Source organism: Orbicella franksi, chromosome 3 (genome assembly GCF_964199315.1).
Source record: "Orbicella franksi chromosome 3, jaOrbFran1.1, whole genome shotgun sequence".
NCBI lineage: Eukaryota > Metazoa > Cnidaria > Anthozoa > Scleractinia > Merulinidae > Orbicella > Orbicella franksi.
This window is the reverse complement of record NC_138147.1, coordinates 30,140,414-30,168,329: the sequence shown is the minus strand read 5'-3', so window position 1 is coordinate 30,168,329 and position 27,916 is coordinate 30,140,414. Positions and strand designations below refer to the sequence as shown.

At 39.6% G+C, this 27,916-nt stretch overlaps 2 protein-coding genes across 3 annotated transcripts in view; one reads left to right on the top strand and one right to left on the bottom strand.

Moving 5' to 3' along the window:
* Nucleotides 1-64: 64 nt before the first annotated feature.
* LOC145481913 (chordin-like) lies at nt 65-13,928 on the bottom strand. Of its 2 annotated transcripts, XM_081460479.1 has the most exons (21): nt 13,016-13,928; nt 11,713-11,813; nt 10,388-10,508; nt 10,132-10,246; nt 9,956-10,049; nt 9,448-9,589; nt 8,099-8,221; nt 7,762-7,862; nt 6,676-6,826; nt 6,151-6,257; nt 5,501-5,620; nt 4,572-4,728; nt 4,255-4,496; nt 3,258-3,524; nt 3,001-3,097; nt 2,661-2,821; nt 2,397-2,499; nt 2,146-2,190; nt 1,365-1,459; nt 486-582; nt 65-151 (listed from the first exon to the last, which is right to left on the bottom strand). In XM_081460479.1, exons 1-21 carry the CDS (start codon nt 13,311-13,313, stop codon nt 144-146), a joined length of 2,745 nt encoding a protein of 914 aa, XP_081316605.1. In that variant the 5' UTR covers nt 13,314-13,928; the 3' UTR covers nt 65-143. The 2 variants fall into 2 exon arrangements, with proteins under 2 accessions (XP_081316605.1, XP_081316603.1); XM_081460477.1 differs by lacking the exons at nt 65-151; nt 486-582 and having other exon boundaries at nt 593-1,459.
* Nucleotides 13,929-22,758: 8,830 nt separating this feature from the next.
* LOC145481908 (carbohydrate sulfotransferase 11-like) overlaps nt 22,759-27,916 on the top strand; it is a 9,197-nt gene continuing 4,039 nt past the window's right edge. The window contains exons 1-3 of the mRNA XM_081460473.1: nt 22,759-23,461; nt 23,569-23,621; nt 24,521-27,916. The exon at nt 24,521-27,916 is cut by the window's right edge and continues 4,039 nt beyond it. Coding sequence (XP_081316599.1) covers nt 23,191-23,461; nt 23,569-23,621; nt 24,521-25,366 — 1,170 coding nt within the window. The 5' untranslated portion in view covers nt 22,759-23,190 and the 3' untranslated portion in view covers nt 25,367-27,916. The remainder of the gene's footprint in view (nt 23,462-23,568; nt 23,622-24,520) is intronic.

The window sequence follows — 27,916 nt, the reverse complement described above, 5'->3', positions numbered from 1 at the left end:
CGTCAGAATTGGTACGCGAAGAGTTGCAGCTGGGGACCTCGTCCACCGAAACTTTAATTTCCTTTGAGTCCGGGCCTCTGGACTTCTCACTGTCTCACTCCTACTTCTTATTTACAACGAATTATTTGAAGCTGAAATCAGTCTCAAGATCCTGTGACATGAAAAATGCTCAGAATTATTTAGGAGCTCGTTTTATTCGTTAATGGGCTAAGCTTTCTACATCAAAATATTTCTGAGTGGTCAGAAAACAATAAGCCTTTGTTTTCGTGGACTGGACCCAAATTTTATGCCAACGAAGTTGGGACCATTTCACCTGTCAGGTGAATAACTGAGTAATGTAGCGGACATCAGCTCTGAACAGCAGATTTTCAGTCAAACATGTTTTCAGGACATCAGTACGAGAACATATCACACGTATAATTAATCAAACACAATAACTAAACCTTGGTAACAAGTAATGCGAGTGATTCAATCTGCATGTTTACCTGAGCATGGCACACAACAACTTTTCGAAGCGCCGTCAATAGAATTTCTGCATTGTCCTTTAGGACACTGGGTACGTCTACACTTCGTTTTTCCATTCTGAAAAGAGATAAGATAGTTACGCTGAAAACCTATAGTTATGCAGGGGAATTCTGTCTTCAAGAGCCTCGAGTAGAGTGAGGCAAAGTGGCCTTCGTTTAGAGATGGAAGGGTTGTTCTTTCAAGGGTTCTGTAATTATAACCCTAAGTCTTTGAACCATAAAATTATCGCTTTGAAAATGGTAAGCAAGCTTTTTAAAACGCCAGCCCGAGAAGGGTTATGGCTGACTGAAGGTGGTAGTTCAATAGAGCATTAAAACACTCTATAGGGCGCCGTCCACATCACGCCGGAGGAATTTGAAAACGCAGGTTTCACTCTGAAAATGTATCATATGTTTCCGTCCACATGCTGCACCGTAAGAATTTAAAAACGCACCAATCACCGGTTCTTTTTGGATTTTTGCTCGAGGAAAACTCGGTCAAGGAAATCCCTTGATTTACATCGTGACGCCATCGTTTTCGAAAGCTCCGTTTTCAAAATGTTTTCCGTCCACGCGAAAATGAAAAGTCGGCGTTTTCAAATTCTTCTGGTTTGAATGGCGTTTTCGAAAACCTCCGTTTTCGTGACGGATTAGTGTGGACGGTAGGCCTAACCGTAGAAATAAAGCTGTGTTTTCAAATTCCTTCGGCGTAGTGTGAACGCTGCCTAAGTAGGTGGGGAATAGAAAAAATTCATACAGGCCGATCTTGACACGAGTTCCACTACACTGACACACCCACGTCAGCACCATGCTTTCTTGCTGTTTGCCCTGCGTTCCACAAATTGAGGAAGAACATCTTACCTCACACTTGCACGTGATACACCTGGAAGGGAGCAGCGGGATAAATGGCTTCCATGTTTGACCGTGTTTGTACTCATTTCCACGAAAGTTGCACCCTACAGATCCAGAAAACCATAGATATAACAAGCTATGCTATTCGATAACCGCTTCGAAAAAAAAAATTGTCAACAGATTCAAAAGGAACGGATCTAACATGAAATGTATGCTGTACAACCCAAGCAAAATATGCAGCATTCTGTGATTTCGATAATCGATACAGAATGGGACCAATTAAGAGTGGATAAGTACAAGAGAGGTAATCCCCTATATAGACCTTATTGCTAAGGTAATCCCTCTCAAGCTATTTTTAGATCACTTCAGAAATCCCAGGAGTGACGCGGACTTTACTTACCTGGACAGACCAAGCGACTTTAATTCAATAGTTTTCATCCTCTGCGATCATTGCTACATAACGAGCGTGGTGACATTAACCACGGGAGAACTGAACAACAAATCTAAAAATAACCTTGAAGGGAAATAAGGCCTATATTTGGAATGAACTCTCTTATCTTTCGTGCCCTCTTAAACCAATCAATTACATCATTTTATTGGTTCTATGCTTTTAAAAAGCAACGAAAAATATAAATTCATTTTACAAGTCCAATACTACATTTTCGTCTGTTACTATGGCCTTGTCTTCGGGTCTCCATTGTAAATACCCTTGCAAATTGGCCGCTTATATTGTCACTATCAGTTGCTAATGCTACAGATGATAATGTGAGCGTCAGTCATTTTATGTTACCTTTTTTCGGGACTTTGCTGTCATCTGATTGCTCATCCTCTTCATCTGAATACAATTGAACGAAGTGTGTATCTAAGAATAGCTGTTACATTTATCACAAGTGGCCTTAGAACAAAACCAAAACTATGTTGTGTTTTCGTCTGAAAAAAAAAGCTGCAGTGAAGCAGCGTAGCAGCTTTATTCAGAATAATGTCGTCCTAAGATAAATAGCTCCAAAACTCATGCACGTAAAGTAGTCTGGAATTCCTTACCAGGACAGCGCATACAGCAGTCTGTCATGCGCATTTTGATCGGATTTTTGCACTGAAGATCTGGACATTTAACTTTGGTGCATGTTATCTCCTCTGATTTTGCCTGAAGAAAAAAATAGAACATTAGGCCTAAGATATTGGTGTCATTAAAGTGCAACCTCAAAGGAGGCAAAGAAGAAGGAGCCTGGAAACGAGGTTGATTAAAGCGCAGTCTTATAGCAGTAGCTCGTGCGCGCGCTTCTGCTCATTTGTTCGGCCGCTTACCAGGCAAGTGCAGGCGTGACATCTCATGTAACCAAACGGCTGAACAAACGGATGCCACACAGCTCCTGCTGGGTAAACTTTCCTGTCTCTTTTCACGTAGCATCCTTTCATGGATGGTCTATTCTTCTTCTCGTAGTATATGACAACTTTTTCCTCAATGGCTGAAAAAGTATGAAAATTATTTCTAGTTAATGCATCGGTTAGTTTAACGACGTTTTGATGGCTTGGTATCAGGCCGGCTTATTGATGTTTTTAAACGATTTACCGATAGGGGGCTATATGCTTCCTCTGATGTAATATGAATAACCAACCCATGGCAAATAGTGCAAAGGTCAAATACCTGGACAAACCGGGCAGCATAAATGAGGTAGTAATATAGGCGCCTCTGTGCAGTTTAACCGCTGACATTCGAGTGGAGAACAAACGATTTCGGAGTTCTACAAAGAGCAAAAACAGGAAAATCAGCATCAGAGAATCCGGGATTATTATAGAAAAAAAAAGAGTCCTGTTTAAGAGCAAGTGGCCCTTCAGGCCAGAGCTTATCCCGATTTTTAAGTTTATAAGAGACGTAGCAAAACTCAACTGAGGTTAAAATACCTCACAAGTACACGAGGTACATTTGTCATCTTCAGAAATCCAGGTCTGCCCGTTATAGTAATCTTTGTTGCCATGGAAACACAAGCCATCCATCGCGACTCCCTGCTGTAAATCGGGAAACCGCTTCCTACAAATATCGCTGTTGACCATGACCTGGCTCCTCAGCTCACCCTGCGGGACTTCCTCACTGCTCACTTGCAAATAAACCAATCCGCGGACGAGATTGCCGAGGAACACAAAATCGAGGTTGCGTGCAAATCCAGAAACCTACAAGAGTTTCAGGATTAGCTGAGATGTTGTTTATTGCAGTGCGCGTTTTAGAAGTTTGCAGAATCGCAGAGTTTCAATGCGATTTCGCGCAAGAAATTTGACTCAGGTAGTTAGTCACCTTCCTGAGCACTTAGTGTTGTGTTTAAATCCTCAATTAACGCTTCCGGCGTTTATTTTTTATACGAGATTCACCGTTATCTACTTGAAGCTGTAAATGTTTGTAATGGACCACTTAATCACTACAACCAACGTTAAAAATTAAATTTGGCACGTTGCTCTTGAATAATCGGTTTTTCATTGAACATTTATGACGAGACTTAAATCGATGTGGAAAACACACTGATTTTTAGTTTCTTTCGTATTATGAAAAGCGTCAAACCATTCATTACAAATAAGTTTCGCAAGGCTTTAATTAACAGCAAATGTGAGTTAATTGTAGCGTCTCGTTTAAGTCTGAAAGGTTTAAATACTCTTTCAAGGCCAGCGCCAAAACTTTCGAGGTCGTACATCTTTATATCATGTTTGCAGATTTGCGCGAGTGTTTTAGAGATCCGGTATGAAATCGAGTGAGAAAGTGGTCAAATTGCTTCAGCATAACGCAATGGTTTATCTATCAAACAGCGACTTTTTTTGCTGTTTGGCCATAATGCATAAAAAACCGCGCTTAAGCTCACTTGTTTTATCTGCAAGTAGCTTAAGTTTAATGCATCTGGTACATGCAACGCACCGTTTCTCCTTCAAAGGACCGTAAGAAGTGCACGTGTTCATTATACGGCTGAGGAACTTCGCCATAATCCGCAAAACCCTGGAGTTCCGCAGTCATTAAGTTCCGTCGCCCGCGGTCCATGCCGCTGAACATCAGGTGATAGTGTAACGCGCAATTTTTGTCTAGTGAGAACCAGGCCTGCCCGGCGGCACCCGTCTGAATCCTGGGGACCACTTCGTTGCCAGACAGCATAATCGGTGGATCTGGGGGAAGATAAAACGTTATCATTACAAAATAAAGCTGAGTCATTTTTCTCACAGCTTTTTTTTAATTCTCACCATGATATGACATATGGTGTCCCCGGAAGGTAAACTGCTTTAGTTGCCCGTGTAATTCGCCAATCGTGTTGGCCGTCGTTCGAACATTGATGAACATGTCTCCACCGAAAAGCCAGCAGATTTCTGTAAACGATGGTCTCTCCCAAACGCCTGTTACCTGAAACGCAATAATGAAAGGGTATTTACTGCAGTCATAACCGGCACGACAATTGCTGTATCGCTTATGTTTCACTCCCTCGTGGAACTACGGTCGGATCCATATTGTTGAGACACAGCTGCCGAGGACGTCAAGAGTTTAAAGCAAAAATGAAAGAAGATCATTTCCGAGTTACCTTGTACCTCTGTTGCAAAACGAGTCTCCGTGCAAAACCTTTGATATGAAAATAAGTTTGATTTGCATGAAAATGAGCCTGTAGGCGGAACTCATTTTCATGTGAATTCCGTTTAGCACGAAAACTCGTTTTAACACAGAAGCAAAATTCGGGCAACTCGGAAATGGCCTGTTAAATTGGGCGCGATTTCTACGTGTTTCCAGCGGGGTGGTCAGATGATAACTTTTGGTCGTATCCCGCGCCACTTTCAGGCCAGTTTCAAGTCTATTTCTACACTTGATTTCACATGTCCACGACTATAGCTTGTAACTATTTCGAACAAGACACAGCCGAAATGAACTTATGTGTAGTCATATTCGCCCGTCTGACTGGCCAGAGTTACGAGTCTGCTTCAGCCAATTATTTCTGTCAAGTCTTGGCTCTCAGACAGAGTAATATTTGCAGTCTATCACGGTCTTTGAGATATACTTGAAGAAGCGAAGCGAATTCAATTACCTATTTGAATACCATGTCTAATATCAAAACACTTAAATAAGTTACTTCCATACAAAGATGTACTTTAGTCAATTATTCGCTCAAATTTGTCAACAAGCTGACCTTGGCTCGGCCGTATTCATCAGCGGTTATAAGTCGAGAAAGTCTTTTAACGTTTTGCCTGCGGTTTGTTGCTTGAAGACTGATCTGCGTCACATTATGTATAAGTCCCGACAGAAAAATCTGCAAGAAATAAAACGTATACCATATAATTAACATCTTGCATGTCTTAGAAAAGTTGTTAAAAGCATGAAGAAGTAATAACCCTCGAAAGGCTAATATTGAAAGCTCAGTGCAAGGGTGGTCCCTGTTCCCGTTATGACTTCCAGTTAAGGTGATCTTTTTGATTAAATTTCACTTCGGTGCACTTCACAACTGCTTTAGAAACTATCCGCTTATTCCGCTTTTCCTGGTCCGCTACCCTTTTTGCTCTTCTTTGTATCAAACCACAATTATGAATGAAAACTAATGCTGTACAAAACTGCTTCAAAAACCATCCTCCTTTTTTCCCGCTCCCCTTCCCTTTTTGCCCTTCTCTGTATCAAAACACAGATCTGACTGAAAACTAATGTCAATGGTAAAACATAAAGACGGAGCCAGGGAATTAGAAAGTTGAAACATATATCGGATGATCTTAACCGTTATAATCAAGTGCTAAAGTTTTGTAACCAAGACATTTCAAAATAAAGTTACTGTAATTTATTTCTAATTACCTGGTAGTGTATTTTACCGTTGTTAATGAATTCAAAAGAGGCATAGCCGCTGGCTCCTGTCATTGTCGGCCTAGGGGCTTCTCGGCCAGAAAGCTGACAAACGATGGCTGAGAGAGAAAAGCAAACACAGTTTTTATTCTGTTAATCTGTCCTCTTCTTTTTTCGGTTTTTGACTTTCATTCTCAAAATCTTACATTTTAGCCGTACCGATGCAAAATCAGTTAACCTGATTGGTTGTTACCGGCACGTGACTACGTTCAGCCACCTGTGATTGGCCGATTGTTCTTCTTGGTAAAGCTTGTTGGGCCGACGTTTTGCTCTTTTAAAATCAAAGGTACTTTGAGCTGATCCCGCGAAATATTTTGCCATGATTTGAATTTTACAGTCGACACATTTTCAACAATTACAAAGGCTACTGATAAAAGCTACTTTTTGAGTTCATAGGGTTATCACCTTGACAATGGTTAAATTTAAAAAAGGGTAGCGTATTTTATTTATTATTTTATTTACCAATCCATTACTCACTATTGCAAGTTCTTTTGATGCCTATTCGACCAGTGAGTTTAGTTGATTGGTCAGCGGTGTTCAGTATCATTGTGATGTCTAAATTACCACGTGACAGCCACTTCAGAGCATGCTGAGCTGGATTTGCCCATGACGTTTTAAAAACCGAATTCTGTGGGAGAAAATGGTAATATCTAATTTGATTTCTGAATACCTGCAAAGCTAATTGTTAGCTGGTTGGGCTTGCTACTTGCTTTTCTGAATTAGGTTCTTTTCTGAGTTAGACTCTTGAGGGTTTCCTCAGAAAGGAGTTCCTGTTACCTTCTATAACGAATGAGCTTTATGCAATTCGGTTTGAAGAGGAATTATTGTTAAACAAAAGTACAAAGAAAACCTCGATGAATTGTCTAACTAACTAGAACATCCTGATAGCGATTTGGTATCATATCATTCAGTTGTCAGCTAGAGAATGAAGGTTAGCCAGTTTTAATAACAAATTTTGCATACTGCCGTTTGCTAATTTAAATTTAAATTCTAAGTTAAAACCATAAAGAAATGCCTTAGGGGAAACAAATATTTTTCAAGACCTGTGAAACGTTTGTGAAACGTCTTTCTGTACGCGTTGATAACAAGGTAAGGGATTAAGAAATGCCCAGTTGTCTGGGTGAATAACGGAGGCCCCGGACCCAAAAATACGTTTTTAAAGTATCCCTTTTCGTCTCAACCAAACCGAAGCACTATATTTTTGCCCGCGCCAGCGTTTTCGTTTTGTTTTTACCTGTCCACCCTCATGCGTTTTCATTTGAAAACACCACTTTTTGATACGGTTTTGGCTACCGTCCACACAAAACCGCCCGAAAACGTTGCTGAAAGGGACAGTTTATGACGCTTTTTTCGTCACCGTCTTCAAAGCCTCCGTTTTCACCTATCCACAGCACGGAACGTTTTCAAAACTACGCATTTTCAAAAGACTCCACTTTTGAAACCGTTTTAATGTGTACGACAAGCGAAAATGCATCAAAAACTACGCGTTTTCAAATGAAAGCGCATTAGTGCGGTCGTGGACTGAATAAAAAGCAACGGAACTAAAGGCTATGAATTACTCACCTCTTGCTTCACTTGTAACGTGCTGATGACTTTCACAACACGAGCACCTTTGTTATTAGTGGGCGTTCTTACTAATTTGATGGTAACCTGAGTTGCTGAACCTGTGGGAGGGGGAAGAAAAACATATTAAACGTTACAATGTTCTTTTTCTATCGGTGTTTAGAGTTCTCTACCTCCACCCAAATGCCCAAATACCTTTAAGCACGTGATTCCACCCCACCCCACCCCACTGTCATGCTGTTTGAGATTTCACCCCAAACAACTAGCTAAAGTGTCACATCCCACCCCATCCAGCTAATGTCGAATGTATCTTTCCACCCCACCCCACCCTACTAACCTACAGTGTGAGATCCACTATAACGAAGATATATCCTTAGAAGTTTTCCGCTCTTGGCCAAGTCGAAAGATGCCAGAGCACTGGATGTCTCATCGTCAGATGACAACAACGCCTCAAAGCTCTCTGAAGAAAAAGAAAAGGGAAAAAGGTTTAAGAACTTTACTTAAACAAAATGATTTATCGTTCGTGTTTTAACAGATTTTGGTCACGATATACTAATTCATTAACACATTTTCTGCGCTTTTCAAAAGTAGCTTGATATCGAAGAAATCTCAAAGCATTTAACATTCCCAAGTGGAAAACATCATAGGGATGAAAAGAAAACAAAAATAGGAGCAAAAATGGACGTAGAGTCTGAAGACTGCAGGGGAGGGTTGCCAGTCGACCAGGAACGATGAACTTAAAAACTTGCACTTTGAAATTGCAGTTTGCAAAAACTTTGTAAGGTGCGTGATCACAGGGTTGTAGCTTATCAAACGATCTTGTAATCACTTATGTATTGCTGCTAATTATCGTCAGTTATAGTGCCTCGGGCCACATGAATTCTTCCTTCTCCTCCTGATTAATATAACAAAACGTTGTACTTCCACTAATACCAACACAATAACACGGCGTGAGTCAATGATAACTAATCAAGCCACTATCACAAAAGACACGGCACAACACTTATAAAGGTCTTTTTCACACCAGAATGTCGTCTTCCAATATTTCTGCTCACGATCTCACGATAACGGACATCTCTTGGCCCAAAGGCCGCTTTATAAACGCCATTTCGAAGACAAACAGTTTTGTTTAGAGCCTTGTTGTAAAGGAGCCCAACGATAATTGCCATGAGTAGACTGGCGTTTAATTTTATTGGTTGTGGATTCCCTCTAGGCAGTTTCTCAGTCGCATCCTTCGTGTTAAATTTCTATTTTAATCTCTTGTCGTGTGATAATCTATAGCCTAATTATACGAAAGCCACAAACATTTGTGTGGCTATTAAAACTACTTAAGAGGTAGACAACGTTAATTTCCGGTGTTTTCATTACGTTATGTGCCTTGAACAGGCTCCGCCATTGGAGATTGAAAGAGAAAACTATCGAATCACGAGCCGTAAGCGAGTGTCTTCACTGTTCCGTTTCAAAATTCTCGTAAGCGTGAACGAGTGTTTCAAGATCTCTTTTGAAACAATAGGATAATTTTCTCCTTTAAAAAATAACTCGGTACTGTCTCAGTAGCACCAATTCGCATGGAAAATTTCTGGCTGGTTTTCCAGTCTACCTTTAATTTCCCCTTGTTCACCTTTACATATGAAGTGAACAAATGAATAAAGCTATACTTCTCGGCTTCCTTGACAATAAACTTACCTTTCGAGTAGGATTTGTGCAGTACAATGTCTCCTTTTAAACCTGCTGCTTGCTGGCGTTTGAGCTTCAATGCGAAACTAATTTTTCCTTGTTTGAGGGATTCGATCTGCTTGTTATTCAGTTGATTCCATACAAGGCATACCTAGAAAGAGAAGGCAGGGTGCAAATTGTTAGATTCTAAGTATCTACTCAAAACTTCTTCTAACTACATTGTACACTTTTCTTACAGAATTGGTTAGGAGATTTGATCAGCAATGATTACCATGCAGGGACGCGAAAGCAAGTTAGCAAACTGCTTATAGCGGTATGATTTCGAGATGAACAAAAATCATCCAGGTTATAACAACAACGAAAATAATGGTTGAATTTTATAGAACGGTACTCGGCAAATGGCAAGAATGCTTTAGGAAGTTAGGACGCTTACTAACAGCAAAGATGAAAGTGGATTACAACATGCATAAAACCTCAGAACAAATCTGTAGCATACAGCTAATAAAACATCACTGACCTGGGATCCATTTATCGATTTGCGTTGAATGTTCATCTCCTTAACCACCGAACCTTCTGTATCCATAAAGGACGCCATGCGAAGTTTCCTTTGCCTGGAAATTCAAGACAAATTAAAATCGTTTTTTTCATTTGAAAAACAAGTTTTTATCGTCAAAGATAACTTTTATTCCTTACCCCTCATAGCGAATTGAAATGCTGAGCGTGTTCCGCACAAGTGTGAAGTGCGCACGCCCGAGACCGTTTTGGCGGGAAACTGAGGCTCCGGGTGTCGTCAGCAACGATATGAACTCTGAAAAAACAAAACAATACTTTTACTTTTAAAGCATTTTGGAAAGGTCACATGTAATATCAAGTGTTATTTCAAGGTAGTTAGATCCTAATTATTTTACAGTAGAAGAACTAAGTAAAAGATTTACAATGTTTGCCTCACCGTCCGGACAGGACGGACAACAATGTCCTGGTTCGACCTTAGGCCTCGCGCACGCGGTTGTTGGACAGCGGTGTCGTATGTTACGACATGTCACTTTTCCTGTTGTCAGTATGTTTGGGATCTGGGACGAGCAAGAATTAAAGATTTCAAATTAGATAGGCATATTTTAACCAAAGAGGGGCCGATCAACCAAGCTAACCGACTAGAATCGAAATGATTTAATTACTGGACGCTTGCGAAAAAAAAAGTCTCTTTTACCGACAACTAACTAAATGTCTTACAACAACGAATCTTTGCGTGTTCGAAACGGACTCTTTAAAAAAATAAACACAAAAAAAACAGCTGTTTGCAAAGAAAGTCAGTTAATTTTCTTCTGTTTGCATTCCCTTTGGACTTGTTCCCTGTCTGAAACATGATCATCTGACAGCATCAAAGAAGTTTAAAACAAATTTCTTCATTCTGAACCTAAGATGCGTATTTAAATTTCAGATAAAATCATTCTCTTCCTTGTTCTTTGCGTGTGGTAACTGAGGAATCTTTTTGTTCACTCGAATAAGTTTTGTTTGCGGTCCAACGACTAATCAGTTCAACAAATAAGGTCAAATAAGTGTTAGTCTTCTTTTCGTTATCAAATTGATCTACAAAATACTTTTCTCAGTGACAGAAATTTCTAAACTGCTCTTCCACAAGTCATTGTAGAGAACTTCAAATGGCTTCCTCAGTCTCGTAAAATGCGTAAGACCGTTTCGCGCTCATGCAGGGAGTATAAGTTAATTACAAAGTCTTTTTTTGAATAACATACAAAGCCTTTTCTCAATGCTTGTGCTAGGGATTACTTTAATTGGTGATTGAATACTTATCCAAACAAATAAAACGCTGTGCAGTTGATATGAAGTGAGAACAAAAGAGAGAAGGAGTTAGCGTACAAGTCACTTCAATTCATTAGACACTATGTGGGAGATGAACGACACAATCGCTTGTTAATTGTATCATCGCCAATACCTAAAACCGATTAAGTTCCACTTCAAACTGGAGTTGAAAAAGCTCTTTAATGCTGCTTTCTGTGGGGTCCGGTTTTTGAGTCGGCAAGAATGATAGAATCTATCCACTTGAAATAAAAAAGCTGAGGGGAGTGGCTTAAGGAGACTTCGGTCTGAACAAATAAACTCTTCTTTTATGAGTCTAAACACGCAGCTAATCTCTTCATTTACGATTTATTCAATTGCGGATCTAGTTTAAGCGAAGGAACATTGAATGTTGTACCTCAAGAAAAAACCCAACAAAGTGCGTGTAAAACCCAACAAAGTGCGTGTTTAGTGAGTTACCCTATTGCACGTGCATATGAGGCAGAACATGACTCCAAATGGGGTAATGTCCGGATGCCAGCTGTCACCAATATCGTAGTGCAGAAACCCAAAGTTGCAGCCTGTCGAAAGAAGACGAATTGTTATCATATTACTTACACCTAACTTGAATGCCGCCTTGTTTTAAAGGTTTCGTTTAATAAACAATTGTGCATTAGCGCTACGATCTTTCCTTCCTAACACTAACGTCTTTTGTTGGCTAGATTAGCTTAGATTAAAGAGATAGCTAACTGATTTCATGGCACTCAATGGTTTCAAGCACTTTTGTGATACAAGACCAATCCAATAACATCGCGAAAGACTCTCCACTTTGTTTTCGTGAAGGAATGAGAAGGATTTTTAGCCTTGTAGATCATTGAATAGAATTGCGATGTTTTAAGGGTGCTAGTATATGGCGCTCAAGTACAAAAAGACGAGTTCGGATACACTTCACAAAGGTCTGTCCAATACCAGCTAAAATTATTTCATAACGTTTCAAGAAACTGCTATTTCTAGCTCGTCTAAGTTGCTCATATATCAAAGGTCGAATTAGGCCATTCATACGAAGTTTTACTGTGAGAAACAACCCGATTACTTTTGAAACACTTGCTTGCCTGTTTTCAGGTATTGGCGCTAAGAGCCCGTCTGGGCTAGGCGCCTAATTTAAAACTTTGAAGTCCGGGAAATTTCACGCCATTTTCATTTGCTCAATGGCGCGTGCTATAATTTACGAGATGGCTAAAATTAACTGAACTTGAATGCGGAAAAGAAATTTCTACCGCGCGAAATATTCGCTGGAATGTGGGCAAATGCGGCCGCAGAGCTTATAACTTAGGAATGACGTCTTTGTCGCCGTCACCTTCATCCGCTTTCACTTAGTGTAAAATTTTTCAAAGTCTGTAGACGTTGCTAGAAGAGAAAAAGGAAAACTCGTTCAAAAAAAAAAAACTGAGCACTATGTCTTCTGCGTTACACAGTAATAAAATTAAAACCGAATTTGTGACTAGTCTGACAAAATTCCACCGTCCAACACAAGTTGCCATAGTTTGTTATGTTTAAGCTTTAGTTGTAAATAAAGGACACAGAACGTGCCCGGTGATTTCTCGTGGCGTGTTTGACATATGACTTGAGGTAAACGGTAACATTTTTGAAGTGACTGATAATGCAACGTATAAACACGATCCCACGTTTAGATTCACTTCTAAACCGTTCCCTTAACACAGCAAAGAATTGGCAGTGATGGTGGTAGAATCACAAGTGAACTGACGTTTAACACTGAACTCACCTCCAGCCTTGGTAGATACATGTTGATATTCACTAGCAATCGGTCTCAAAACTAATGTTTCGGAATCCGACGCCGCACCGCATTGGGCCGCAAATAAGAAAATCAAAATTGCCATTCCTAAGAAACACATCACGCGTCCCATCGTAGCGAACCTCGACTCAACACTGGTCGCTGGTTCACAGAATACAAAAGCGTGAGAAAGTGAATACGTCACAATCTTTGCCGACAACCCAAACAACCTCACGCCAACTTGAACAGAAAACAAACAGGCACCAGGGACAATATTTATTATTTTCATTGTTCTATAGCTGGATTTGCTTGTTTCCAGCTCCCCCCCTTGGACGTATTTGTCCTTTATAACCTAATATCGTCACTTTACCATTGACTTGTGATTTCCTCAGATTAATAAGCTAGATTGCACGTGATTGAAAGTGAGTGACATCGGCGAGGCCACTCCACTTCATGTACGCTCCGATATCACCGATTCGCGTGGTTTGAACACTCAAACTGAGGTTCGGGCGCCTTTAAGTAACCGATGCTTTCTCGACTCTGCATTCCGGGCTTATTTTTTCGCAAAGTTTGTAGTCAAGAGTCTGTGGTTCCGCTGGCACGATTTATCAGTGTTTAGATAGAATTATATTGCTTGTTGACTCAATTAGCCCAATTGTTCTTCTAATAATTGTTTTGTGGCTGACAAACGATCACAGCGTTCATTGAAATGCGTTGTCTCTCTGCACATTCGTTCGATAATCGTATCCCACAATAAAACTTCACACTCTCCCCGACAAAAGTAAACAATTGCGCCGCGGAGGTCTTTTGGACAATGAAGAAACAACCAAATTCAAACCTTTCATCTTGTTTTCATAATATTGACGCGTATTTTGAAAACATTTTTATCGTGTTAAGCGATTCGACCCCAGCAAAATCCTTGTTTAGTTTTCTTGTCAGACCTGCCTAGGGGTTTTGCTTAAAAAGGCAGCATTATGTTATTAACTTTTTTTTGGTAGTTTTGCCTTCCAAAATCCACCTTATTACCTTGAAAACGAGTTTAATTTTATACAACTAAGCCATTGACTCTGCGGTTTGCGCGAAAATTGACTAGTAATTTGTTTAAAACTAACTCAACAACTCTTATTCACGGTGTCGACTCATCTCTTTGCTATATAGCTCAAAAAAGTTCAATACAAACCGAAAAGCGGCAAGTCACTGTACAGCGAAAGATTTTGACGTACGGCGTGTTTAGTGTTGGTTCGGTATGGGAGGAATTTTTCCCGAGTCGACTTTAAGGGTGCCGGGTCGGCATCTGGGTTCTTTTGCACGTCACAAACACGAGACCCTGAAAAGTGGACGACTCCGGCTTGCGTTTTGGAAGACCGCTTTAAGATATTATTGGCCTCTCTTGGGAGTCGAGCAAAACAGGTTTTTCCAGAACAAAGTGCGGAATTTGCTAAAAAGAAGACATTTTTGTTGTAGGGAACGCCGACACTGGTAAAATAAAACCTGCTGCGGATTTCCCGCCTGCAGAGGAAACAATGGCCGCGTTAGATCAAACTCTTGGTGTGTGCGTCGACTAATATGCGTACTTAAGACGCTAAAAACCTGATAAAGGCTTTGCTCTTTGAATTGCCCCTCCTTCCAACTTAGATTCAAGTGTTGTTTTTGTGGCCGGCGGAACATCTACCACGGCCAGGCGCTCAAGAAGAGCCGGGTGACTGACTCAGCCATAAAAGCGATCACTGACGATATAACATTAGCATATAAACACTTCATATGTGAAGTGCCTTGGCGTCTAGAAGCTGTATGCTAGGACACGGATAAGAATCAGTGAAAATACCGCCATTTAAATTGTTTTCGCATACTTGCGACCTGAAAGAAAGTGGAGCTTTTCGCATCGAGTGTGAAAAACGGACTATCGCTGCGGTCAATTTGCACAAAAAGAAGAGTTTTGTCTGTGATGTTCCCAGACTGGCTCTTAAAACGATATAGTGAAAATTCCATAGTTTATTACGTAAACCGGATGATAACTCTCTTATCTAAGCAATTGTTCGAATCAGTCTTGCTTAAAGACACACCCACGTGTACAAAAAAGATATCGGACCCAAATTTTGGCAGATTTACGTCTTTAACGTGTTTTAGAAGTACAGGGTCTTTTTAGAATCAATGAGTGAGTAATTCATTGCTTTATTAGTAACGTTTGTTCGTAATAAAGACCTTTGGAAAGTCCCAGAAACACGTAAAAGAAACTAAGATAATAAATCAGAGATATTTAGCAAGCATCTTGTAGTGTTTAATACAGGTCCACTGAGAAACAAGTGCTTTATTTAAAAGAGCTTGTCATCATGTTGTTTTTCTTTTGTTTCTTTTCTGGGACTTACATAGCATACTAGCATGTCGTTATCCTGGTAACGTTAGGTTTTGATCTCCGTGTTTGACGACATGTTTAAAACAATATCGTATTATTCAGTTGTGACTACGCAACAGCGATTATCTACAAAGAAAAGTTATTTTGGATATTCTTTAAGATGTAATCACCAATCGTTTTAATGGGACTCTACAAGAGGTATTTAGCATCTAATGATTTTTAAATTTAGAACCATAGTTCTAAAACAAAGGATGATATGTTTTTTTTTTCTTTTCACAAGGGATACCCGTTTTTGCACTTATGGAGTTATGTGGACAGTATGTGTGTTTAGCAAATCAAAGCACCTCCGGTTTCTATCTCTTTCAGTGACGCACAGAATCAAAGATATCCATGCAGAGATGAAAAGAAACATTACAGAACCTCAATCGTCTTTGCTAGAGAGAAAACAGTCTTGTAAACCAGTAAAACGGTTGGCTCTGACAACGTATAAAAGTTGTTCCCGAATTCTGCTGCTAGTGCTTCTAGCAGAACAGGCCGTCTCAGAAACCGTTCTCGGTAACGAAGAATGAATTCGTTGTCAGACTTCGTGCAGAATAGCACACGAAGATAATCAACTCCTGTAGAGGAATGTACCTGAGCTATTTGTCAACGAAACAGTTACATTTTACGAGCGCTGCCGGGGGCGGAATTTATCCAAGATTATCACTAATGGAACATTAATCGGTTTTGGTCGATTTGCCTCATATCTTTTGCAAATGGTTTTATTAACCGATATACTGCACAAAGTAATACAACAGACATTAAAAAACAACGGGCCGAGAAGGATTTCCTAAACGTCCCTTAACTCTACACCAAGGGAGAACCTAAGAATATGTTAAAGAAGTTAGGTTACGAGTTTCAATAGACCACAAATGTTTATATAATAAAGGTCATTTATCATGCTATTGTCAGAAGCATATATGATATAAAAATAAGTTTTATACTTAATTAAATATCACTAATGGAAAGTAATTCATTGCTTAGTTGTATCCATGGTAGTGTTACTTTTGTTCTATTATAAGATATTTTTGCCTAAGAGCCGAATTCATGGGCTTAGTTCGCGGATTTGCATCTACAGCGTGATAAAAATGGCAACATTACGTCTGTCCTTCGCCGCAATGATTTATAAGTTTTAGCAGCTTTTAATCTAGATGTTTTTAATCTTATTTAGTGATTTCGACATGGAACTTAAAAGTTCTTCCTAAGCAACTTGATTCATAAACTAAATTTGCGCATTACGAATTGACTGTTTGCGAATGTTGCTCGCGAATTCTTGATAAATTTGTTTAGAGATAGTTTTCACTACGGAAGCTTTAAGCAAAGTACCCAAATTACATTACAATAGAAACATAGTAACTAGTGGCTGAAACACGATGATCAGTACACTAGCTGCAAGTCGCTTCACTGAGTCGCAACAAGGGAATCGTCCGCTCGGGTTATTCAGAACTCACGGCCTCGCCATCTTTCTCTTTGTTTCTGCAGCAGTGGCTTCGCTCATGAGGGAGTTTAATTGGGCAACTACGACGGCGAAGCCGAGGACAATGTCGATGAAAAAATGAATTTATACTTTACTTACGAATCTCGCGGTCCTCTTACGTCATTTACTTTGTTTATCAATGTCAAAACTATCACAAAACGAAATCAGGAACACAGCGATAAATTTGAAAAGAAAATTCAAAAAAATTATCCGTCGTTGTTCGCGTTCTCCAGACAACGTAGAATTCAGTAGTCATTTCTTGTTGTTGTTTTGCAGAGGACGGTCAAGAAATGTACCAAGAATTATAACGCACACGCACAGCCTTGCATTGCTCATTAATCTTTTGTTTAGCGACTTCCCCTTTCCGTCGTGGTTTTCTTTTAAACTCCGTAAATATAATAGAGAGCTTAAGCAATGACGACGGCGACCCTGTAGACAACGCCTAGTCATAAATGAATTTATATTTTACCTTCGAATTCCACAATTGTGCGCCTATTGGTCTCAGAACTTGCTTAAGCTAAATATGTAATGTTAGAGTTTAATTCCAAATGATAATACTAAAAATTAGCCGCCTTCGTTTGCGTTCTCCAAAATACGCAAAAATTAGTCATTTCACGTTGTTGTTTTGCAGAGGACGGCTAAGGAATGTACAAAGATTTATAACGCACGTGCATAGCCGTGGTTTCGCTCATTAAACCTTTTGTTTGGTGACGTTCTCGTTGCCGTCGTCGCCGTGGTTTGCTTACAATATTCCCATCAAATTGATGACACAGTTAATTTCCTTCTGTCATGTCGTGGGTGGACAGGATGAAGGTTCTTGCGAGTTTCGTACTATGGTTTCTTGTCGAAGCATGTGGTCACTTTGTTTCAGTCAAGTGTAACAGCAACGTCGTTGTAATGGGTTTCTCGTCCACTAATTACATGATGCTTCCATTTATCACGTCTACAAACTAAGAGAAAATAGGAAAGTGGCATTTACTAAAACAAACCGCAACTGAAAAGAAACAAACTTAATCCGAAAGAAGGCGAGTTATGTTATGAGTACATAACAGGAAGTTTTTATACAAGGTGTACCCAGTACTTATACTGGACGTACGTAAAATGTTATTTTCTTTTTCTCTATCATGCTTTGAATGAACCGCTTATTCATCTACGTGAAGGCAAGGGGCATTTGGCAATGCCGTTACTTGAGAGATTTTCGCGTTGATATTTGCCTTAACAACCACAGACGACTGATAAGAATTATTCAAACCACAGTAATAATTAAAATTCTTCACAATTATATTCTGATGCACTTTACTAACCTTTACAATGTACTTTCTAGGACTTTGTTCTAAGGGAGATATGTTTTTAACAAACGTAACTCGAGTTCCTGTTTCAGTTAAATCAAATAAATGAGCAGTAAGTAGTTCACGTTTCATCTGACTCGTCCTGTCAAATAAACTAGGCGGCAGGAAAATTCTGCTTGTTATTGTGGTTTTCGCGAAATTGCTGCGTTGTCAACTATTTTTCTCTGCAGCATACGCAACATTTCGCCTCGTTCGTCTCTCCGTGTAGCCGTGACTATTTAAATGTTATGTTATCTTTTATCGTTGGCATTTTATTCGTGTAATTAATGTCATTTATATGGGAATTTAGTACGCATATTTTAACAAATAAATCGCTTTGTTTTTGTCGGTAATAGCAACGGTGTGTGTTGAAAATTTAGCCCTACCGGCTCAGTTTTGCCTTGTTTTTTCTGTTCTTTTCGACTCTTTGGAAGAAAAAAGACGGGAGCTAGCCCTGAGTTCCACTAACAATGCTAATTTGTGTGATATTTTCATTCCTATCTTATCTGAGGGATCAAATATATTGAACTTAGTTTTCTTGTAGTTAAAGAGTGTTACATGTGATAAAATGGATCGACAAAGAGGATGGAGAAGGGGGGAAAATTGCTGCACTTAAGTTCTTTCGGGAGGCCGGGATGGTGTGAATCTGGCAGTTAATCTTCTGTCACTAGCACAGTATCTGGATTTTCATACTTTCAGGTAACCCGTTAAGCCCAGCTATTTTTACCTCACTAATCTTGTACACTTTTCCTTGATAACAAAGAAAATATTTTTCCAAAACATATCAATTTCTCTTACAAATAGGCGGGGCGGGCAATATCTTATCTCGCCTGTGCGTTGATTAAGTTTGATAATAAACAACTGTTAAAAGAATAGGAAACATGCAATAAGGGTATTCCAGACACCTTGAAGTGCTGTTTCACAAACAGAGGTCAGAAAAAAATTACAGCTACTCTTACTGAGGTTGCATGTCACAGCTTAATAGTTTCACTTGCCACTTTATTGTCACCATCGCGAGGTCAAGAACCTTCTTCGATAACTTGAAGTGTGTTAAGCAGAGCCCGTTGTCTTTTGCTGTTGACCGTTATATATTCAGCCACAAGGCAATACTAAAAGTGATAAAAATCCAAAGGCTATCAGGTCAGATCATGTAAATGTTTTAAAGCGTCTTGGAGATTCAACCTGTTTCTTTTTAAATTTTACATGACAACCGTTTTAAATTTCGTGTGAAGGAACACTTTACACACTTTGTTGGGTTCATTTCTCTTAAAACGGTTAAACTTTCACTTGACAATTGTCCACCTTCTTACGTCTAGGTTCAAAGATGGCTTTAGTCAATGTAAGCTGCAAACGTTTTGTCCCAAAGACCGAAGAAAATCAAGTTAAAATATAGCTACCTTACCGTTTCGCATAGCAAGTCAGAGCCAGGATTGTTTAATCCGTTAATGAGGTTGTTTGAGCTGTAAATATAGAACGACGGTGTAGTCATTTGAACTCCTACGGCAGACTTTTTAGCCAACAATGATAAACAACTTTGAGTGAAGGAACAAAACGAATATTGGATCCACACTGAGTACAACAAAGATTCTTAGCTTTTAGCAAGCACTGACTCACGCATGGTACTTGTTAAAAACGAGCAAATTTCAGTTCTACACCCCCTTTACAAACAGGTAAGATAACTGTTATGTAAAAAAGTGCAAAGTTTGCCAAACTGTTACAGAAGGGCTACACTCTGTATAAAATGTTCAGTATGACATGGGGGGAATTCACCTTGTCTTAAATTATTGTTGAATTTCTTGTTAAGGCTATAGACACAGTGAATAAGAGTACAGACAGTGAGAATAAGAATTGGAAAGAATTCACAATAACAATCAAGGAAGAGGAACAGAAAAGGAATCAAACTTGGGGCATTACTTTAGAGGAAGGTATATGAAAACAGAACATAGTGTCGGCTCGATATCACTTCCGACCTGTCTGCGGTCGACCTGGCTACTCACTTCGTGTAAGCCAATACAAATTTTCGCTCCTAACCACAACGGAAAACTGTTTCCTAAAAATCGCAGGGTTAGCATAGTTAGAATTCTGTACTTACCGCATGCCTTGCAACAAATCTCTCCCTGTAGCTAGTAAATCTTGAATTCCTTGATATCACGACTTCGATTAAGTTGAAACTTGTTAATTAATCTTCGTGTTCAAAAAATCCCTGGTTTTCGCTGTTCCTTTGTCGGGTCACCAGATTGTCGCTTTCCCAATCAAAAGACTGTTGTTGATTTTTTTTCCTTGAAATAAACATTTGCGAATATTTCAAAATATTTCTACCCAGCTATCCGCATATCTCTTTCATGACAAATTGCTAATTCTGTGACTTATTATTACAGCACTATTTCCAATATACGAATGACATTTGTTTGACGCTTTCAATGACGTTACTTATATTGAGGCATTGGAGGCAATCGTCAGGCCATGTATAAAATTAGAAAACTAAAGTATTATTTAGCCAATTACTAAACCAATGACCGGAAAAGGTATTTTCTTAATCAACTCAAAATTAAGCGAGACTGCAGATTAATTTTGACTTTGTTTTTGAATCCTAGTTTTGGCATGTTTGTGTCCAGGGGGGGAGAGGAAAGGGTGACTAGTCAGAAGGAGTAGGGAGGTGTAAATGAAAGAATTCAACACCCAAATATCTTTATGGTAAAAACGAATCTCCCAATTCAAACCCTTAACATTTTCAAAATCTTCAAAATACCCATATATTAGTATCAATGTCGTTATATGCTAATTACTTACTCAAAAAAAATATATTAAAGAGGTGTGTTGCGAAAAACTGTCTTAGTGAACAGTCTAGAACCAGAAGTCATTCCGCAGTCGTGAGTTAAAGCATACTATTCCAGGCGACGGTCCTTTGACGCTCGTTGAATAAGAGATGGAGAAATGTTCTGCGCAGAGAAGTTCAATGTTAAATATGGCCTGAAGACCCGAAGCAATTGCCAATACCCAAAAGCAAAGCCTTAAACTGAAACTTGCAAATCCTAGAAAATTGAAACGAAGGGCTTCACGGAAAAGCGACAATGAAGTGGGTTAGGCTGTTAAGACAGAAGAGCTTAAGCACAGACGTTTTTGAGCCACAGACGTCAACCGGAAGTTTATGTTCTTGCTTTTAGCACGTTTTCATGCCCAACCAATGAATTACAAAGCTTTCGTTTGAACATTTACAACTTGACATTTTCAAAGAAAAGGGAGTAATACGCGTCGAAGAGGAAAAATTTCGACTTCCGGTTGACGTCCGTGGCTCAGTCAAAAATGTCTGTACTTAAGCTCTCCATATTGTAATTCAGGCCAAGGTGAAGGTTACCTCGGCTTTAGGCTGTGAAGAGCTTTACCCTTGTAAAATCTCTGCCTAGGTAATTGACAGAATAGAGGGCTTAAATAAAATATCCAAAAGCTGCCAGCCCTTGAGCGTTAAGACAGGATAAAATACCAAGGATAAAGGCATATGCTAAAGAAGAAACAAAATTGCGCGGAAGTTGCGCGAGAAAACCCACCCAAGGGATGACAGTCTGAACGTAGACATCCTTTCAGGCTACCATGGGAACAGGGAAACGACAGAGGCGCTAGGGAGGACTTGTGACAAGACAAACTGGAGCAACAGCAACATAACTCCAAAATGATGGCACAAGTTACAAGAACAGGTGTGCGAACTGAGAATGACAACAGCTATTGACCCTTAACATACTGATCAGAAATACTCAAACGTCACAACCAAAATTCCTTTGGACTTCTCCATTTTATCCACCACTTGTTGGTGTTGACTGATGCTCATTGTAACGTCACTTTACAGACAAACTAGGTCTAACTTAGCCTTGTTCGCTTGCATAATTGGTCCCGCAAGCTCTGTTAATAAGTCGGAAGAAATTGTTTACAGTGTCACTGAGATCTAAATGAAATGAGGTTTCAACTCTTGCCGCGCACAACTTTCGATAGAGGGATTGTCCTAGCCTTTTAGTTTTGAAGGCGCACTTCTCGAAACATTTTACCATCCTTAAAACCTCGCCCTCAACGCGGTGTAATGTCATACGCCAATAAAGTTGCTTAATGATCACCTTGCTCCGAAGGAATTTTCTTCCGGGTACTATTTGCGGTTTTCCCAGTTCCCTCCACAACCGGCACTTTGCCGCCGCAAAAGTGCGAGTATTTAATTTGATGTTACACAACAAAAATAACTTGTTTACTTGTTACCATAGGAACTAAGTATCTAAATCGAGGCAGAGAAGTTCCAAAAAAAATATTCAATATTGTTTCCCTGAATTATTTTTAAAAGTATCGACTTTATAAGGCCTATGTTTTGTTATCTTATTTTAAGCGCCGTCCGTCGAACTTGTTTTTAAGTTACCCAGGATTATCGTTTTTGAATATCCTTAAATTTGCAAGCTTTTGTTTTCAAATATTTATCAGAAGGGGATTACCTCACCTTGCCAATCGCAATTGTATTTTCCTTTCTATAAACGCCGTTATTTTGCGTCACGGGTCAGTTTGTTTTGTCTATCTTAACTTTTACGCAAATCAACATGATTTATATTTTAGCGAAGCGCGGTGGAGAACGATGGTCAGGTTTTAAAGAGTTTCTTTTCGAAAATTCACTGCGTCGAGCGTTTTCTTCACTGCTTAAGAGTGTGTCTACACGGGTCATGACTTCAACGCGGAAAAATCATTAGTCATACGAAAAGCTCGCGGCATCTTTTAGCTCACAAATATCTCGCTCTAATGAAAACCATTTGGTTCAATGCATCACAACAACGACTCGACAGGTGTTAAGCTCACGCTCTGTGAATCTGTTTATTTAGACTGGCGGGAAATGGTGTCTCTTGTTTTGAAATCATCTGCATCAGCGGGCAAGCACTAGTGTGCCTTGTAGCCTACGCGCTTGATTACCACCGCGTTAAGATCTCCATACCACAAGTCTTTCGTAATGGTGTTCCGTGTGCTCGTTGAAGTCGACAAAAAGGGTCACTGCTTTGCTAAGACACTGAAACAGTCTCCTCCATGCCTGGATTTCTCGTCTGACCTCTGCCGTGCAGTGCTACGAATTCATGCTAACACAGCCTTTTTGTGTTCGGGCTCCTTTAGTACTGTCCTTCAGATGGTGAGGTTGTTTTTGTTTCGTCTGGGCTCACTACTCGGTTTATTCGCTTTGCTTGTCTGGGAAGCATTTTACAGACCAAACGGAGACAACTTCGCAGGTAAACACAACAGAGAAACAAAAATAATCTACAAATATTATGTCTTTATATACACTCTCTTGCCACTGAACAACTTTTAAAATCATGTGAATTGCACATTTTTGCAGGAAATAATTTCAAGCGCCACAATGCATACAGTTTCTCGGAAAATATTTGGAAGGTATGTTTCTGTGTATCTCACAATGTATCAAATTAAAACTCTCTCCTGTAATTCCCTTGTATTCTTATTTCGTGAAATTAAATCAGCTACCATATGCATTTGTAATTTTGAAACGGGTATCACACACGCCCGTTTTAGCTAAACTTCATATTCGCTGTTCAGCGAGGCTGATTTTTTTTTTTGTCTCAACACGACTCGGATTAATGATTCCAGTCTGGTTCTGCAGTCATATTACCTATCGACGCTTAAAACTTATCTTCTCATGCGTTTGAGATTTTAATGTGTGTGTGCTATAAAATTTAAGTCGTTTACCGGAAAAATATCTGACTCTTTTAAAATGATCAACAACAGATTCTCCTAAGAGTCTCGAGGAATGACGTAACCATATTATCCTTAGTGTTCGAGAAAAATAAACTTCGCTCAATAAAATTCTGGCAATTCTATTAGACTACGATTATTCGAATTTGCCCTCTTTTTCTCGGATTCTACGCGCTCGCTTTTTTTTTTCTACTTTCTTCTCGCGACTTATAAAAACTAAAGAAATCAGTAAAGGAAACCCTGATCTTTATTTTATCAACCTAAAAGACGGGAGTTTTAGAAAAAAAAAAAAGCCATCGATCAAAGTCTTTCTGATAGTTAAGGCGAAGACTTATATTGTCTTAAAAAATAATTGTTTATACTTTTATCTGTGCGTCTGTCGAATTATGGATGCGCGTGGAAAGTTTGGAGAGCATGAGAGAAGTTGGACTCGCTCTCGGTTACGCCTCTTAAGTTTCATTCGTACTCTCCGATCCAAATTCGCTCGTACATCCATAACCTTTCAGACGCGCGCTAAGCATGAACCAGTTCTTAACTAAAACTTGGCTTCATCTCATTTTCCGTCTCCATTTTTCTTCCAGAGCGATGACGAGACACAAGAGCTACGGAAAAAGAATCTTATTGACTACTGCCATAAACGAGACCCAAAAGAGCTTTTACCCCCACACACAAGCAATGAAATCCCCGCTTATTACTTCAGGAACATTATAGTAAGTGACCGCCATAAACTGTTGTACTGTTACATTCCCAAGGTAGCATGCTCGAACTGGAAACGAGTGCTCATGGTTATGAACGGTGACGCCGCTGACCCGTGGAACATCAAGACCGCAGACGTACACAATCGTAGTTTGGGATATTTTCGTTACTTGAGCCAGTACTCTCCCGAAGAGATCGTACACAGACTTAGCACTTATTACAAGTTTCTGTTCGTGCGACACCCGTTTGAGCGACTTGTATCAGCGTACAGAAACAAGTTTATAGACTCGTATAATTTGACGCTCTTCAAAGAGATGTACGGAAGGCGCATTATAAGAAAATACCGCCATAACCCGGACGTTAAGTCCTTAGAGACAGGAGAAGGTGTGAGTTTCTCAGAGTTCGTGGAGTTTATTAACAATTCTGAGCCAGATCTTATGGACTGGCATTGGAAACTTTACGACATGTTATGTCACCCTTGCTTAATATACTATGACTTTATAGGAAAGTTTGAGAATTTATACACAGAAGCTGACCAACTGCTCCGCATTCTTCAAGTGAGCGAGGACGTGCAGTTTCCACAGAACAAGAGTTCGCGGTACCGGCTTCCCACAAAAGTCATAGCAAAGGAGTATTTCAAATCGCTGTCTCCACAAGCGAAAGAACAACTATACAACAAGTATACGCACGATTTTGAGATGTTTGGCTATTCGATGAAAGACTACTTATAAACAATTGAGAAAAGTGTTTTAATCTTCATTCAGTGCCTACTAAAAAGCAAAGTCGCTATTGGTAAATTAGTTTAGGACTTCAGCAGATGCTTCTTCGCCAATAGCCAGCCACGTGGAAAAGCACGTGAAGACCGCGTGACTGACGATTTCAGTTCTTCGCCACTAGCCAGCCACGTGGAAAGCACGTCAAGACCGCGTGACTGACGATTCCTTCTTCGCCACTAACTAGCCACATGGAAAGCACGTGTAGATCGCGTGACTGACGATTGCATTCCACGAAGTCATGTGATGGTCACATGGCTGAGTTTAATTCCACGAGGCAACGAACCACTGAAGGATATATAGAGAGGTTAAATTGACCCCGACCACGATGTGAAGATTTCTGCTTGACTTCAACCTTCGGCACAGTTCTCACAGAACAAGAAAGTGTTTCACACGCCCTCACCTTTGCGGTAAAAGGTAAAGTTCAAAATTCCAACAAAAAGAATCTGTCTTGTTGCTCAATTTTTATAACCTACTTACGATGTACCAGTCGAGACAACTATAACCGAGCAAAATAACAGACAGAAAACGTTGATCGAACGTAGGTTGCTTGTATGACGTCGACTTTCCAAGACTGGGGAGACGTTACAATAAACGCGAGTGACCTTTTTACCCAGAAAACATGTTTTACAAACAGAAAATGACCGACAAATGAAGATGTACAAAGGACAGACAAATTATTTGACCGACTGGCAACAAAAAGATACGATGTTGAGTGTGACTGAGACGACTAACCTGATGCCTAAGTTGTAAACTTTGCTTAACGTACGTGACATTTGACTCAGTGGCTACTGAACTAATGCAGTCAAACACTAATAAACAATACAAAATGATGCAAAGCAAACACAAACATGGTACAGTAGTGTCGGCAATCCTTGATTGCAAATTTGTTGGCATTGTTTACTTGCAACTTTTTGGTCTAACCAAGCATAACCTGAAAACAAACTTCTTGTTTTCTGAATAGTTCGTGAGGTAGGTAATGTGTGTTGTTCTTCTCTCCGTTCTTGGTACTCAGGGCAAAGAGGTTTTTATTACGAATTATGATTGGGCCGTTACTGCAGCGGACCAATCACCAATAAGATAAGATTACTTTGGCATTGATATCGCGACAGCCATCAGAAAACCTCTGTTCCAAGCTCGACAAAAGTTCAACCTAGTTACAATTCAACAATGACGCAACTAAGATGAGTCTGATAAGCAATCTGATGACGCGCCAGACTCTAACATAGATCTTTAAGATTGACTGTAAACGACTCCGAGCTGCTCTCCACCAAGAATCTTGCTATGTTTAAATACTGACAATAAGAATATAACAATACAGTTTTGTTATTTTAATGATTATTGTTATGATCAGGCGACAAACTGAGTATTGAAGACAGCTACACAGTTATTAAGCACCGTATATACATTTTACCGAACAATACTTAACTGATATGAAACTTTAACCGGGTTCAAAACACGACATGGCAAACAAGATAAACTGATGCCAAACAGGATAGAACTGGTTTCAAAGAGGATTAACCTGGTGACAAACAAATTACGTAGTGACGTATAAAGTAAACCTGATGACAAAGAGGAAAAACTTGTTGACAAATAAGATACAGCTGACAAGAAAATGAATACAACTAATGAAAAACAAGATAAACCGGTGACAAACACGATTAACTTGGTGACTAACGTTAACGAGATACCAGGTACACTACTTGACAAGAAACAAGACAAACATGATACATTTGGGGACAAACAAGACAAACATGGCGACGACAGAAAGCCGGGTAAACAAGGTACGCTTGATAACTCGATGACAAACAAGACAACCCTGATGACAAGCAGGATAAACCTGACAACAAACAAAATTAACCTGATGACAGACAGAATAAAACTAACAACGACCAAAACTAAGCTTGCTGAAAAAAGCAACCTAATAAAAGCGAGACAATTGTGATGCCAAGCAGGAAAGATGTGATGATTAAGAAAAAAAGTTGGATAAACCAGATGACAAACACAATAAACCTGAGAACAAACAAAAGTAATGGCAATCAAAACAAACGTAATTACAAAAAGAAGCTGATTAAAACAGGATCAGCCTGAGGTCAAACAAGGTAAACCTGATCACACAGAGGATAAACCTGTTGACAGACAAGATACACTTGATCACAAACCGGGTACACCATGACAAGAAACACAATCAACAGGATGACAAACAGGATATATCTGGTGACAGATAAGACAAATCTGATAGCAGAAAGGATAAATATAATGAGGAACAAGCTTCACCTGATATCAAGGGGTAGGATACACCCAATGAAAACAAGGTTCATCTGGTAACATGATGACAAACAGGATAATCTTGAAGACAAACAAGGTACACAATCAAACTAAACATAATGACTCTTGACAGACGAACGCTAGTGACAAACAGGATAAACATGCTAACTAACAAGATACACCCGACGGCAAACAGGATCAACCGGTTGACTATCAAGATACATCTGTTAAAGGTGCACC